General features: G+C 47.1%; 6 protein-coding genes across 6 annotated transcripts; 5 read left to right on the top strand and 1 right to left on the bottom strand.

Moving 5' to 3' along the window:
- Positions 1 to 165: 165 nt before the first annotated feature.
- On the top strand, positions 166 to 1,365 carry BP5553_04239 (uncharacterized protein; the record flags this gene model as incomplete). The annotated part of the gene is made up of 2 exons (XM_032012862.1): positions 166 to 346; positions 407 to 1,365. 2 exons carry the CDS (start codon positions 166 to 168, stop codon positions 1,363 to 1,365), a joined length of 1,140 nt encoding a protein of 379 aa, XP_031872555.1.
- A 427-nt stretch (positions 1,366 to 1,792) lies between these two features.
- Positions 1,793 to 3,673, top strand: BP5553_04238 (uncharacterized protein; the record flags this gene model as incomplete). Its single annotated transcript, XM_032012861.1, has 3 exons — positions 1,793 to 1,983; positions 2,048 to 2,838; positions 2,889 to 3,673. The coding sequence occupies 3 exons, from the start codon at positions 1,793 to 1,795 to the stop codon at positions 3,671 to 3,673; spliced, it is 1,767 nt and encodes a 588-aa protein (XP_031872554.1).
- A 1,152-nt stretch (positions 3,674 to 4,825) lies between these two features.
- BP5553_04237 (S-adenosyl-L-methionine-dependent methyltransferase) lies at positions 4,826 to 5,551 on the top strand (the record flags this gene model as incomplete). Its single annotated transcript, XM_032012860.1, has 1 exon — positions 4,826 to 5,551. The coding sequence occupies one exon, from the start codon at positions 4,826 to 4,828 to the stop codon at positions 5,549 to 5,551; it is 726 nt and encodes a 241-aa protein (XP_031872553.1).
- A 594-nt stretch (positions 5,552 to 6,145) lies between these two features.
- Positions 6,146 to 9,402, bottom strand: BP5553_04236 (uncharacterized protein; the record flags this gene model as incomplete). Its single annotated transcript, XM_032012859.1, has 2 exons — positions 6,146 to 7,885; positions 7,939 to 9,402. The coding sequence occupies 2 exons, from the start codon at positions 9,400 to 9,402 to the stop codon at positions 6,146 to 6,148; spliced, it is 3,204 nt and encodes a 1,067-aa protein (XP_031872552.1).
- An 865-nt stretch (positions 9,403 to 10,267) lies between these two features.
- BP5553_04235 (uncharacterized protein) lies at positions 10,268 to 11,332 on the top strand (the record flags this gene model as incomplete). The annotated part of the gene is made up of 3 exons (XM_032012858.1): positions 10,268 to 10,303; positions 10,373 to 11,139; positions 11,203 to 11,332. The coding sequence occupies 3 exons, from the start codon at positions 10,268 to 10,270 to the stop codon at positions 11,330 to 11,332; spliced, it is 933 nt and encodes a 310-aa protein (XP_031872551.1).
- Positions 11,333 to 13,487: 2,155 nt separating this feature from the next.
- BP5553_04234 (uncharacterized protein) lies at positions 13,488 to 14,231 on the top strand (the record flags this gene model as incomplete). The annotated part of the gene is made up of 1 exon (XM_032012857.1): positions 13,488 to 14,231. The coding sequence occupies one exon, from the start codon at positions 13,488 to 13,490 to the stop codon at positions 14,229 to 14,231; it is 744 nt and encodes a 247-aa protein (XP_031872550.1).
- Between the last annotated feature and the right edge of the window lie 252 nt (positions 14,232 to 14,483).

The raw sequence follows: 14,483 nt of genomic DNA, 5'->3' as shown, positions 1-14,483 counted from the left end.
GACAACACGGACGACCTAAACAGGGTGTTCTCGCGTCAACTCTCTCTAAACAGTGAATTCGTCACTTTTCGCGTCCTCGACCACAACAAATTATAAACGCAACCTTAACTCCCCTATCCATCCACAACAGCTCTCACCGCCACAGACTACGGACAACAGACCACAATGGTTTATTCATCCTCCTTCCCCAACATCCAAGAGCGCCTCCTCAAAAGGGGTTACACCTTCCCTGCGATCTGGGAAGTCTTCCGATCCCATCTCGGTTGGGCGATTAGCCATTTTGCCGCGGAAGTTGGTCCAGATCAGGCGTTGTATAGGGCTGAATTGGAACTTTGGAAATACTTCTGTACGTCTCAGCAGGATGTTGTATCCACCTAAGTACGCAATGAAGACTAATACGACGCAGGGGATGAGAAGATACATGTTTTCCCTGGCGAGGAGCCTCGGTCACAGGCCCTGCCGTTGAGTGAAACTGTGGCGTCGCAAGTGCAATCAGGCATAGGAATAAACCCAAGACCGAAGAGCCCAGAAGTACCCCGGCCCAGCCCTCGACCTTTCAGCGCCATCTGTCCCGCTGTAGCAACCTCAGAGGTGGTGGCGGTTAAGGCCTCATGGGTGCAGAGAGCCATGGACCAGATCAAGCAAGAGATGGGGCACGCGCCTGGAAAGGAGCTGTTGATATTTTCACCGGTTGGAGAACAGCAAGAAAAGCGCCCATGTGTATCAGTGGAAACTGAGAAACTACGACAAGCCCCACAGAGCCCACGAATGGATGCCCACCCTAATCTCGATATATACGAAAGGGAAAAAATACCTTATGCGAAGGTGCCAGATGTCGACGAGATGCCCGCGATGCGGTCCAAACCGCCTAGCCTTAAGCCAGCTCAGCATTACTACGACCTCAAGGGGAGTGGAGTTTACTACGAACGTCAGCTAGCCGACAGCCCATCGGCATCCCAGTCCATAGCCCAACCATATCCCCCGCGCTCCAGCATTCCTAAAATATCTAAAATGCAACTCACTAGCCCGGTATCAACATGTCATGACTATCATCCCGGCGAAACATTTAGCAGGCCATCAACTTGCCAACACCCAACCCAGCTATATCGATCACCTTTCGGAATTAATAATCTAGCTGAAAACGACAAGTGCTTCCGTTTGGGCATGCCGAGCACGGAGAAACTCCAAAAGGCGAATAGTATTGGATTTAGAGGACAGCAGCCTACGAGAGGCACACGGATGAGGGGGAGGAGTGCCAGTCCAGAGCCGGAGCACAGATATCCCCTAAGAAGTGCGACATGCCGATCTGTGGAATGTGCTGGAGATATTGGGGCGCGGGAGAATTCGAGGGAGCGCAGTGGGTGATGGGCTTTCCGAAGGGGATGATGCAAGGACATATAGTCGGCGGGAGAGGAGGGTTGTGGGAGTGGCACAGTGCAAGAAGCAATGCTAAAAAGTGGTCTCATGTACACTACATTCACCGATCAACTCAAATGCCTGGCTCTACAGATCTGATGACTTTTTGTTGCTACTCTTATATAATTATTCTTGCGAACATTCTGAGGAACAAGGATCCCACTTCAGCCACAGCCAACAGGGCTCAGTGCATGATCACCGCCACCGATGATGCATCCACCACAGCCTCACGAGTCACGCTATCCAGCTACTCAGCCTCAATACGTGCAGTGATTGCCGATGTATTTAATTCTCAACATCGCCACGGTCGACAGACCGACCTCTCGCCCTCAATTTAAATCGTAAATATAGCCAAGATCAATCACGATAAAGAACCATGTCGTTCGGTGTTGATCAAGCAATCACCGCACTAGGCATTGCCTTCGATATCTGCATGAAAGTCAAAAACGCACCAGAAGAAATCGAAGAAGTTAAAAAAGCAACCACTCGAACAAAGCATAGCCTACACATCTTAAAAACGCGCATGGTAGACCCAAGTTCCCCATTTAACAATGCCGACGCGAGAATGTAAGTACCTAGGTAGACCTGATGTCCCGAACTTGGCTGTAGTAGTGAAGCTAACCCCGGCAAGAAAGTTGCTCCTATCTGGGGCCATCAAAGACATTGAGGGAGGAGTTGAGAATGTAGAAGCCATAATAAAAGAGCGCCTCGCGATTCCATGGTGGGAAATTGGGAGTTACACCTCATGGCTGTTGATTCGCGTTCCAAAGCTGAAACTCATTGCCCAGAGCTTCGATGTCTCAGGGCAACATATCCAGGAGGTGGTGCAATATATCCAGACTGATGCAATCCAGAAGATCGAAAATGATATTGGGGAGGAGGGAAAGAAGGCCGCAAAACGAGCGAAGCAGCAGGAAGAAAAGCTACGTAAGATTGAAAAGAAAGCCGAGGCGGCAGAAGCAGCTCTTCGAAAGTCACAAGCCGATGTCTCGAAGCTGCTTGCTTTGGTCGAGAAGAATCCTAACCTGGTTGCTAATGCAGCTGTTCATGGTGGTGAATCTAGCGACAAGAGCAAAGAGGCTTGGATCGAGGAGTTGGTGAACGGAGGGATGCCCCGGCATGAGGCAAAATCTAGGCTGGAAGATATGATGAAAACCGTGAGATCTGAGCATGATAAGATGGCAGCCCAACCTCCGAAAAATTTAACGCACAAAAGTCATGAGTCAAAACCAGTGCCAGTCAAGGAGACAAAACCAGCGACAGTCAAGGAGACAAAACCAGCGACAGTCAAGAAGACAAAACCAGCGACAGTCAAGGAGGCAAAACCAGCGACAATCAAGGAGGCAAAACCAGTGGCAGTCAAGGAGACAAAAGTTACAAAACATCATGTCTCAATTTTGGTAGTTGATGCAGATAATGGAGGTAGGAAAGCTCACTTGAAAATCATTCAAATATGACGCTAATGACCTTAGAACGCTCCATCATTACACAAACGTATCTGGAGCTCGTTCGTTCGTGGACAATGAACACACAAAAGACATGGCTTTTCAATCGGGTTCATTCTGCAGGCACATATATTCCGACCAAATTTACCAAAGAGCATATAGGTGTTAAAGATCCATCGACCCTTCCGGTTGCTGGAATACCAGCCAGTAAAGCTGCTATTTCTGAAGTCGCTGGGCCTGAATATTACTTTTGGTCGAAGAATCCAGATGAGAAAGATACGATATTGGAAAGAATGCGGCATCACAAGTCATGTGGCCTCGAGCAGCGGCATTTCCAGCAGTTTGACTACATCCTATGCTTTGATGAGGGCAGCCAGAAGTGGCTGGAGAAAATGAAAGCAATTGCAGTAAAAAACACCAAAACCGCCAAGGGGAAGCCCCCACCAAAAGTAATCTCTAACATTCATTACTTGAAAGGCTCCGAGGAGTTTGGTGCCGCGTCAAAGAAAACCTTGCATGAGGTATCTGAGAAAATCAAGGTCGCGACGAAAGCCTTCTTAACGAGCGAATTCGGCTGGGAGAGGTCTCACCTGGGTATTGCTCAAGGACAATGGAGGACGTTGCAGTTTATAGTTTCGAAGGAGGTTTCCGAGAAAATTGTTAAAATTGACAAGGAGCTAAAATCGGAAATTGAGGCCATGAACTGGAGAGTCCATACTTGCACTGAGTATTTGGATAAGACTGTATTGGTATCAGTTTCGGGACCTAGAGAAATGTTGGAGATGGCGTCAAAGATGATCATAGATCCCTAAAGTGACGGAATTTAGGAATCAGTCATCTAATTTTCAGTATATGCATAATAAGCTGTACTTCCTTGCCTTTATAATATCTACAACCATGCAAGGCAAAGGTGTATGAATCAGTTTCTAGAATTTGCTGCCAGGAATAAAACTTGGACAACCACAAGCGGGCGTCCGCCTCTATTACAAAGTCTGGCTTGAAACACACTGCACAAGTCAAAATAAACGTCCAGCTCCATGCTTCTCCATTCTCCTCTACTAATCCAGTGTCGAAATTCGTACTTTGGTGGTTACATCGCCCATCGCCCAAGTTTACACCTGTAATTCATGTACAAGCGCATCCTCATATATCCATAACGAAAAAAGGACATGCTATATGAATTTACCTGTATTTCAACCCAGCGTAATTATATAGTCAACTTTGTCATGCTTAATAGCGTGGCGGAAGGTTTGCCGCAAGCTATAGTTTGGGAATGTGTTGCAAGACGGAGAGGGTATTCGATAATGTAGCCCAAATAACCCGTTACCCTTTTTTTATACGACTTCTTTCATTCTTTTCTTTCGTTTTTCAACGTCGCCATACCGTAAATTGCAAAGCCAAAACGAACAAGGCACATCTACAAAAATATATCAAATGAAATTATAATAGTAATGAGAATTTGATTTTTAGATATGCCCGCCGTTACAATAGAGTAATAATTCGGCTTATTGTATTAAATTGCCCATAGCTAACCAGTTTAACTACGAATTTCATTCCATTTTAATAATTCCTTGCTGTAATTGGTGCAATAAATGCTGCTTAAGCTAGCCGTCACAACTCACAACCCTTGATAAGTTAAGTGAAGCAACAGTCTGACCTCGAGATAACCCAAAAGATAGGTCATGCAATGTAAGTATTAGTTGAGCTGTAACTCTAGATTTTTTATAGCAGGCGTGGAAAGCAAACTTAATCACGGATATTAGCCTATAGATTGAAAGGGGGAAAGGGGGACGAGCCGAGAAGCGAACAGGCCCCACTTATCAGTGCCGAGGGTCTCAACCGCCCCTCCTTTTGGGGAAACTAAAATAACTAATAATATAAACACTTCTACAGTGGTAATTTTTAGTCTCTGGTCATATCTCGATTTATTCGTAAGATAATCCGATCCATTCTAATTTGCCATGATGTCCACTGGAAACCTTCGCTTCAACGCAGCGGCAGCCGGGTGGGACTCCAACCCAAATGTCCAAAAAGCCAGCTCCTTGGCATACGATGCCATTCTGAGATATTTCCCCAACGCTCATAATTTCGACGTCCTAGAAATTGGCTGTGGAACAGGGGTACTCTCCTTAAAAATTGCAGCACACGTGCATTCCCTGACAGCAGTCGATTCCGCCGAAGGGATGATTGAAGTGCTCAAAGATAAACTCTTCCAAACGCCAGAGGTGAAAAACATCTTACCAGTCCATGCTCTTCTTGAGGATCCGGATGATCCACGGATACGGCCTGATCCCACCCGTGCTGGCATTGAGGAAGTTGAAAAGTTGGCTCCGCGGCGATTCGATCTCATCCTCTCGCATCTCGTTCTTCACCATATCTCAGACCTCCCAGCTGTTTTCAGGACAATGTTTGGCTGCCTGAAAGCTGGCAGTAGCATTGCACTCACAGACTTCGAAGACTTTGGACCAGAGGCAAGGAGATTCCATCCCGAGGCAAAAATGGATGGCGTGGAGAGACATGGGATTCCGAGGAAAGAAGTGGAGATGATGCTAAAGGATGCAGGATTTGTAGATGTTAAGGTTGAGACGGCATTTAGGATGGAGAAGGGTATTGAGACCGTACCTGGAGAGGGTGTAAAGGGCGAGACGATGGAGTTTCCGTTTCTGATATGTATGGGCAGGAAACTATAAATTCTATAATACAAATGAAATTTACACTCATAAGTCCTCAGTACTCACAAAGGTGAATTGAAAAAAGCCATTCTAAGAACAGCTCGTTCCATTTTATGATGCCCAAAAGAAATCCGACGGCTAAAATACTCAAATCGTGTTGCACCTACCTGTCTTAGGGGAAGGATGGAAATTATATCTAGATTCTAACCAGTGTTAGTAAGCCTATTATTTTTGATAAAACAATTCGAGTAGACCAGAGTTCCACTGTTACATCTCTATGGCCTGTTAGACAATTAAAAATAAGGAAACCAGGAGATTGCATGGTGCGAAGGTTATTTTGCAAATGCCGACTAAACGGATGCGTTGGTGCTTACCTTAACTATTATATGACCTGAATTCTAACGTGCTCTCCGACATCTTCTCCTGGGACCGGTTGGCTTTCCACCGAAGTCCGCTATGTGGTATAGTAGCACCATTTATTGTGGACTGCTTCATCTAATTCCAAGAGCTTGTAATTACCAAGCCCAACAAGAATGAGTAGTTATGTTATCCTGTCAACACTAATGAACCATATTTCAGGTATCCGACATTCATTGGCCTAACGCAGACATCTTATATCTCAAGTTTCGTCATGGGAAGTTCTTCGTCTGAGTCGTCCTCAAATCCATCATAACCGGAATCGTATTCCTTCCCTTGAAGTTCATTCAACTCATTCAATGATAAGATGAGTCTTGCGCAATCCCTGTGCTCTAACCCATACCTGCTCTTCGCCACCTCCAATACCTGTGTGAATAGGTTTTCCGCCTCATTGTACCTATTCTGCGCCACATACACATTCGCCAAAGTCGTCATCGTATCTAGCATATCCGCGTGATTGCCCCTGAGATTCACCTGGTCGCGATGCAGCGCGCGGAGAAACAGGGCTTCCATATCGGGAAATATCTTGTCGTCGATGCTATGGGTCAGTATAGGCTCGGAACGGAGGCGCGGCGGAGGTGCGAGGCGCTGCAGCTGGTTGCGCTCAGGAGAACGTTCGGAGGCGCGTTGGGTATGGCGGGTTTTATTCCAAGATTGGCGTCTAGATCCACGCATTGCTCGTTGGGCAAGTCGCTCTGCTTCGTCTTGCTTTCCTTGGAGCCAGAGAAGATCTGCTAGGCACTCGACGGTCCGCCAGGTATAATGGTGGTCCAGGCCCAGGACGCGCTCTCTACCTTCGAGAACGGTATGATATAGGACTTCTGCTTCCGTATAGTTGCCCATTTTGTGGTGGTTAATGGCAAAGTTCATCATTGTACGGAGAGTATCAAGGTGGCCTTCCCCCAGGATCTTTTCGATCCCATGAAGTGCCTTAGAAAATAGATGCTCGGCATCTGCATAGCGACCTAGATTACGGAGGTTGATGGCTAAATTTACCATGTTCTCTAGCGTGTTGAGATGATCGATTCCGAATTGCTTCTCGTTTCCCTCCAGCGCCTTCTGGTACAAAGGCAACGTCTTCTCGTACAGCCCTTGGTTGCGATATGTGTCTGCGAGGTGTACCAATGGCTTCAAGCTCTGGAAGCTATTCGGCCCATACTGCTTTTCATATCCTACTAATGCTTTATGATAGTATTCGATGGCTGCTTCGTGGCTTCCTTGGTTTCTTAGGACCATGGCAAGATCTTCGTAGATCTTCAGTGTATCAGTCTGATCTAATCCTTTACCGGTCGCATATCCACTAAGGGCTTGTTGATACAGGGCCACAGCTTCAGAATACAGGCCCTCTCGAAAACAAACTCTCGCCAAGAGGGTGGATGTTCTGAGAGTGTTGGGAATAAGGGGTGGCTGTAGTTCCTGCTTATCCTGAATCTCGAGCAGCATTTTTCTGCATTCTCCATAACGTCCCTGGTTATAGTAGACTTGAGTTAAGTATAACCTCGATTGGAGTGTTTCGAGGTCACCATATCCCCGGCCGAGTTCGTCCTCCTTCAAAATTTCCCGAAATATTTCCTCTGCTTGTTGATGTCGACCATGCATGTTATAAAAATTTCCAAACTGAATCAGAGATTCGCGGAGAACCCCGGATCGTGCATACATGGGCGATTTAATATGCCTCTTACAATTCTCGTAGCAGGCATCTATGTGGGACAGAATATGTCGTGTCCGTGGTACTGAGCGTTCCTTGGCATTCAACTCTGCTCGAATATTAGATGTCAAATAATGGGTCGCTTCAATAGCATAGCCCCCGCGCTCTTCCAAGGCCATTCGAAGTTGTATCCAGTCGCGAACCAGGGGGTGTAGAGAAAAATGAGCATCTTCTTCGGAGGCATCACTATTCAGCAATGAAAGATTGGATAGTTCTGCAATAATGTCCTAGATATTTTGAGTATCAGACCTACAGACTTTTCTACCTGAATACCACTGACCTCATATTTATAAGTATCATACTTGCCGTCCGTTTCGAAGATATGCATCCAACCTGGACGCGGGTCATGGCCTTCAAAATGTGCCCGAAAGATGTTTTCACTGATGTGACGATTGGAAAAGAAGGCAGAGAGCGTGAGTAAGTGGCTCATTGATTCGTGCGTCACTTTGTTACCGGCCATCTCTCGAAACGATAACTCCCATGTGCTGAAGACACTCAGTGACGTCTCTTCCTCTGCATTGTTGAGCTTTCTTCGATAATCCCACAACTGAGGTGTGTGCTTCATCACATGCTCTTTTCTATTCTCATAATGATCAATGAAGGATCGGAGAGGAAGTTTTCGGGCATTTATATATGCCCCTGCTTGATCAATTGCCAATGCCAAGAATCCTAACTTCTGAGCAATCAGTCTAGCTCCTTCAACAGACTCGGCCACTGACGGGCGTCGAATGTGGTGTAGCAGTAACTCCACAGCCTCTTGTTCCTCCATCGCCTCGACGTCCAAGGAGAGCCCGAGTCTCCCGACGTCAAGATTCCTCGTGGTGAAAATGATTCCCACCTCTTTGATTTTGGGACAGTAATCCATAATGTTCTTCATTTGACTTGGATGATCAAAATTATCAAAGATTATCAGGCAAGGACTGGCCCATCTCTCAAGTGTCTCCATAGTGAAGTGAACGCAAGCTGAAGGATCGGAGAAGGCTCGCTTGAATTTGGTGATGTGGTCGGCAACTTCTTCAAAGCTCCTAGCAATAGAGATCCTTGAAGCTGCATTGATCCACATGATTGAGTTGTATCGCCCAATTTGTTGTGATTGTCGACAATATTCCAACGCCAATTGGGTCTTCCCTTGGCCACCCATGCCGCACAGCACCACAACAACAGGCCGCTCAGGATCGCGAACTGATGGGCATAAAATCTCAGTCATCTCACGGAGGATTTTCTTCCTCCCAATAAACAAAGATACTTGAGAGGGGGGAAGATGGTAGCAAGTTCCTTTCACTGGCCCTGTCATTGATGGTATCTCCGGACGGAGTGCAGCATGCGTTTGATGACCGATTTCGAGTACGAGTGCGGACTTGTATGACTCCAACGTTTGTTGAAGCTCAATCAGCCGCTTCTCCAACCGGACACTGGCGACTGCTTTTTTCGCTCGCTTTATTGCGGAATCACCTTTCACTGGTAGTGCTTTGGAGACCAGCTCGTCCAAAGTCTGCACATGTTGAACACAACTCGTAACAACCTGAACAAAGGCTGGACTGGAGCCAAATGTTTCATTTTCCTTCTGGATTTTCGTACAGATGTCGATGATCTGAGGTAACTGAATCGAAATCTCGCGGTAGATACTGGGCACACCTTTAGTCGACACCTGGTAGTCATTGATCCGCTTCGCAATTTGCCATCCCAAGTTTCCAAGCTGTGCCAAACTGGCCACAATGCCCACCACGGCCAAAGCTTCCGCCATGTTTCCAAGGCTGGGCAGATAAGGTCAAGGTCCAAGTTTTCAGCTGCGGCTGCGTCCTGCAGGCTTCCCCAAACAGTCACGACAGAAGGCGCATTCGGAGAATATCGCAGTCAAAGCCCGGGGCGAGATTTCATCTTCATCGCCCTCGCAAGCCTAGGTGACAGGTCCCTTCTCCATGGCCTAGAGACCCTTGATGTTGAAGACAGATTGAAGGTTGCAAGGCTGGAGAAATAACGAGCGAGATCCAGCCACTGGCTGTACTCGTAGGAGCGCCTCCAAAATACAGGGTTACTCGTATGTTATATTGGCATTGGTCACTGTACTGGAGAAGCCTGTGGCCACGTGCGGACAACCACCGGTCCCTTCTCTTATTCTACGGTTTATCCCCGTCCATGTCTGCCTGTGGCTCCTCCATGAGGATTGCGTTGGGGTTGTTTCGCCAGAGGATATAGATTTCATGGACTTGATCTTGACACTCTCAATGTCCCATATGAAACTCCAATCCGACGTGTTAAGTAAATCTGGCGGCAGAAAAGAATTGGCCGGAAACCAGAAATACAATATATATTTCTATTATTCCAACAATACGAGTAGGCGCAATGGCCACTAAACATGGAACGCTGTCACGTTCGCCGACGTCGCTTACCTAGGTACTTCGTAAGCACCTCCCTGGGTAAGGGAAGGAAAGCATGCAACGACCGCCGCATAAAAGTTGCGAAAACCGGAGAGGGGTGAGAAGCTGCCTCGTACAGGATAATAATCCAAGAAAGTACTGGTGCCTAGAAAGAGTGATTCTATTCTTCGAGTGTTTCTCTACCTTGTTGCAGTCTCAAAGATCTACTCTCTACTCGTATTGATTTCGAACATGGTATTACACACCATATATCTCACGAGGCATGGCGTAAGTCCTCCTTTCAGCAGCGCCTAAATGTTGGCCACGAGAACGAAAATTCTAAGCTTGTGGCACTAGTTTAGAGCAAATTGGTCTTCTGAACCCCCTAAAGCCCATAGTTCCGGTCGGATCCCCCCAGATACTCCACTCTCGACGTACGGGGAACAACAAGCCCAGGAACTGGCAGCCCACCTTCTCCAGGTAGATCCGCGCCCAGATATCATATACTCAAGTCCTTTCTACCGTTGCATTCAAACCGTCCAACCTTCCATTGATTCTTATGCCGCCCGCAGCGACGACGACGGCCAAATTTGCGGTATTTCCATTCCTATTCATGGCGAGCCTGGATTAGGCGAATGGTATGGAGCAAGCAGAACATCGGACCCTCAGCCTGCGCCTCCAAAAACTCTCCAAAGCTACTTCACAAACTTCTCTCTCGACTATGAACCAATTTGGACGCCATCCCCAGCTGGGGAAACCATTCTGGAACTACACGAGCGGGCAGCTTTCACGCTAGCCTGCATGATCCGAGATCTGGACACTCATCCTGATGGGCCGAAGTGTGTGCTAATATGTACGCATGCGGCGACTTTCATGGCGGTATCCCGAGCGCTCACGGGTTTCTTCCCTGAGGACATCACAGTTCAAGATTTCCACCCTTGGACGGCTGGGCTATCGAAGTTTGTCCGGCGGGACGTGGGCGAAAGCACAGCACAGAGAGTTAAGAATGAAAATGACGAACTTCCGAAGGTGGATTGGAAGGGCGGCAAAGGCGTTGGTGGGGGTTGGGATTGTGTTGTTGATGGCGATTGTACCTTTCTAAGCGGTGGAGAGGAGAGAGGCTGGTGAGCTCTCCTATTCAAGCCGTATACTTCTTAAGGTAGGGTCCTTCACTAACCTTCCCCAAGGCGGTTTTCTGGGAGGGAGTCCTTCAGCCACGCAGTTACAGCACATGGTGTGGATGCCGGAACTGGTCTTGGGATCGTTACGGAGATTGGAAACAAATCATTGGGTAAAGATCATAGTAGAACTGGGTAACCCGGCCACTCACGTATGAGTAAGGAGACGGTGCGCCTGTCACGTATTCAGTCTTATGGAAGTTAAGCAATTACCGAAAATAGGTAGCTTTCAGTTGATTGCGGGAGGGGTACCCTTGCCCCACCCCTCCTCATAACTCACTATTCGTGCAGTCGTGCATCATCTGTCCCCAAATCCTCTCCTTAGAGCTGCCGGACAAACCTCGCCTAGAATATCTTGTTAACTCTTTTATCCTTAAGGTTGTACTCCTTTATCGCTAGCACATAGTTTCAATCTAGACACATCCTCACAATCCGTCCGTACAAAGTGCCTAGCTTCTTGCCTGCTCTATGCTTTAGCAGTGGTGGTGGATCTACATGTATCAGGAATGGATTGGAAGAAAGGATAGTTGAGAGGATGACTTTGGAAATGGGTAGGAGGTTCACCAGTGTCAGCTAAGTCGCTGTTGGTAATTGGGTATCAAAGCACTGCTTGAGTATTGATGCTTACCGAGCCGGTGCGCCAAACTCGCCAAACAACACAAGGAATCCCGTTGGTCAAGATTCCGTAGGGCTGTCAATGTGCTAAATGGTGGTGATGATAGGGTCCCTTCTTCCTCTCATAAGAAGAGAGACTCGTTCAACGAACACCTTCCAGTAGGCCCGGTGTCAAAATAACCTCTCGCGGCATAGCAAAATTACCAGACAAGGCACAAAACCCATCTCTGTTGGATCTAAGTTCCGTCCCAAGAATCTGCATGCGGGTCCTAGAACCCTCAAAACTCCAATTCACCAACGACAAGTCCTACATTGGCTATTTCGAAAGGCCCCATTTGAGTAAATATCATGTAGATGGTTCGCCTTCCAGTGTTCCACTAAGTACCCCTTCTCCGGGGGCGTGTCGCTATCTAATGTGATAACAAATCGAAATCGTCCACACAATCGTCCAAAACCAGTAAAATGGGAGCTAGCTAGCGCTCTTTCCATGGCAACATACAACTTGGAAAAGTGACGATGTACTATTCTCCAACTTCGAACGCTTATCTATACCTGACGCGCTCGGGTTGCCACACCTACACATCCTCTCCAGCACACACTCCCAATCATCTACATAGGTTCTTACATTCTCCAAAAACGTACTGATCCACTGTCTCGGCCCGCATAATACTAGAGCACAATTTGAAGACACTCGCCCCTTTCCTTGGCCTTGTAAGCCACAGCGATAGATAAAACAGTGTGGCATAAAACAAATAAAATATAAAGCATTTTCCATCAATTTTAAAAGACTGGTAGCAGTACATGCGCCATTCGGGACCCAATCAATTAACCGCAAATATTATTAACACTTGAGATCTGCCTTGTTAACTAAATTGCCTCAAATTCCTTTGTCTGGTTATCCCTATTATTTGCCTATTATTACACCTTCTAAGCCAAAGAATGCAGACGAGTAACCCAAGGGGTGCGAGTGAACAAAGAAATAGATGTACAATGGCATTTGTATCAAGCCTTTGGCTCTCGTGGGGAGACTGGACAACTGCCAGCGGAAGCATTGTTTTTCATCTTGAAAGGCTAGACTGAAAATATGAAAGACAGATTATATATGATAGTGAACAGATAAACTTCCCAGGCTACATAGCGTCAGCTGTGTGCAGTACATAGCAAATTAACTTCGATTTACAGGCCTGTCTACAATCACATCTCCAACAGAACCGCCCAGAACGACTTCTGAAACATACCCAACTGAGACAAACGCAATAATGTGCGTCGAGTATTCATCCGATTGTACTATATGCGATCATGTTGACCATGTTGATTCTGGATATAGAATGGAGGTAAGATGTCCCAGGGCACGAGCAAATAGTCGACGCTGTCGCATCATTGTTCTCCCCATTTTCCAGTATCCCCGGGCTTGCCGTCACTGTCTTATCAAATTCGTGGATTCAAAAGACAAGCGTAGTCAAGCAATCACCAAACGAGCTCCATCAAGAATACTAGATTCTCTGCAGTTGGCGGAGGCGGAGAGAATCTTAGACCTAGGTCTACAGCTCGTAAGCCCGGGACAATGGTTAAACAGGTTCCCTTCCTTTTCGGATGGCGAGGTGTCCACAAAATATGCACATTACATAGACGACTTTAAGGGCTTGGTTCAGCCGCGCGACTGTATATGGCTGCTAACGATGGAAAGGGCGTTGGACAGTGTGATTTGGGAACGCTGGATGAATTCAAGCCTGCCAGATCCGACGACGAGGCAGATCGGTCTGTACCTGCAGCTCCGCGAGGCTTTGTGGATGAACATTGCAGCTATCCACCAGGACGAGTCACCGTTCTTCGAGCAGAACTGGCTTGCGGAAAACATAGAGCCATTTCAGGGGTTACTTAATACTAGTAGAGAGGGAATGGTCCACGGGTTACACCGCGTTGCCACACTAGAGAACCTGGAGGACATGCGCTCGGCTGGCGAGGATCTTACGTGCAGAATATGCTTTCGTGGATTCGACGAACCACCATACGAGCAGCCGGTGCGGCTATCCTGTACTCATATCTACGGAAAAAACTGCCTCGAGAACTGGATCAGAGAAGCGCAGCCTGGCTTTCACATTTGCGCAAAGTGCGATAAAAAATTTGACGGGCTAGACATGCTTACGAGGAGTCCGTACAAAGGATTTACCCCGGCGGGAGCAAGGAGGTACGTCGTTGTGCCGTTGCGACTAGAAGATGCTGATGAAGTGGCCCAGTCCGATCTCGATGCAGACTATACCATAGTATATGCTAATCTTCTGAGGCGAGCAGAGCTAAAATTTGCTCATAACGATCCTCCAATCCCACCTCCACCATCTCCGTGGTGGTTGAAAATGTTAAGAGGAGAGGGGACGCTGATATTGCCGGATGTTGCGGATGTTGTGGATAACTCGCAGGTGTAAGGATTGCATTGGCCATGGAATTAATTTGAGGATTTCCTGGAGGACGTAGCCGAGTGAAGGCGAGAAATACAAGGGCAGAATGGTATCCACCCTATTTCCTTTTCTCTTCTGCTAACTAGAAATTGATATCTAGAAATTGATATAACGCGAATATAATAACCAATCGCCTCCTTAACAGAGAGCTTTCAACCTTAAGTAACGCCCACATGATAGCGATATAAGTAGAGTAACTGCGTCGCTAATATTACCTGT

Source organism: Venustampulla echinocandica (genome assembly GCF_003357145.1).
Source record: "Venustampulla echinocandica strain BP 5553 chromosome Unknown scaffold_1, whole genome shotgun sequence".
NCBI classification, from domain to species: Eukaryota; Fungi; Ascomycota; class Leotiomycetes; order Helotiales; family Pleuroascaceae; genus Venustampulla; species Venustampulla echinocandica.
This window is presented reverse-complemented; position numbering and strand designations above follow the sequence as displayed.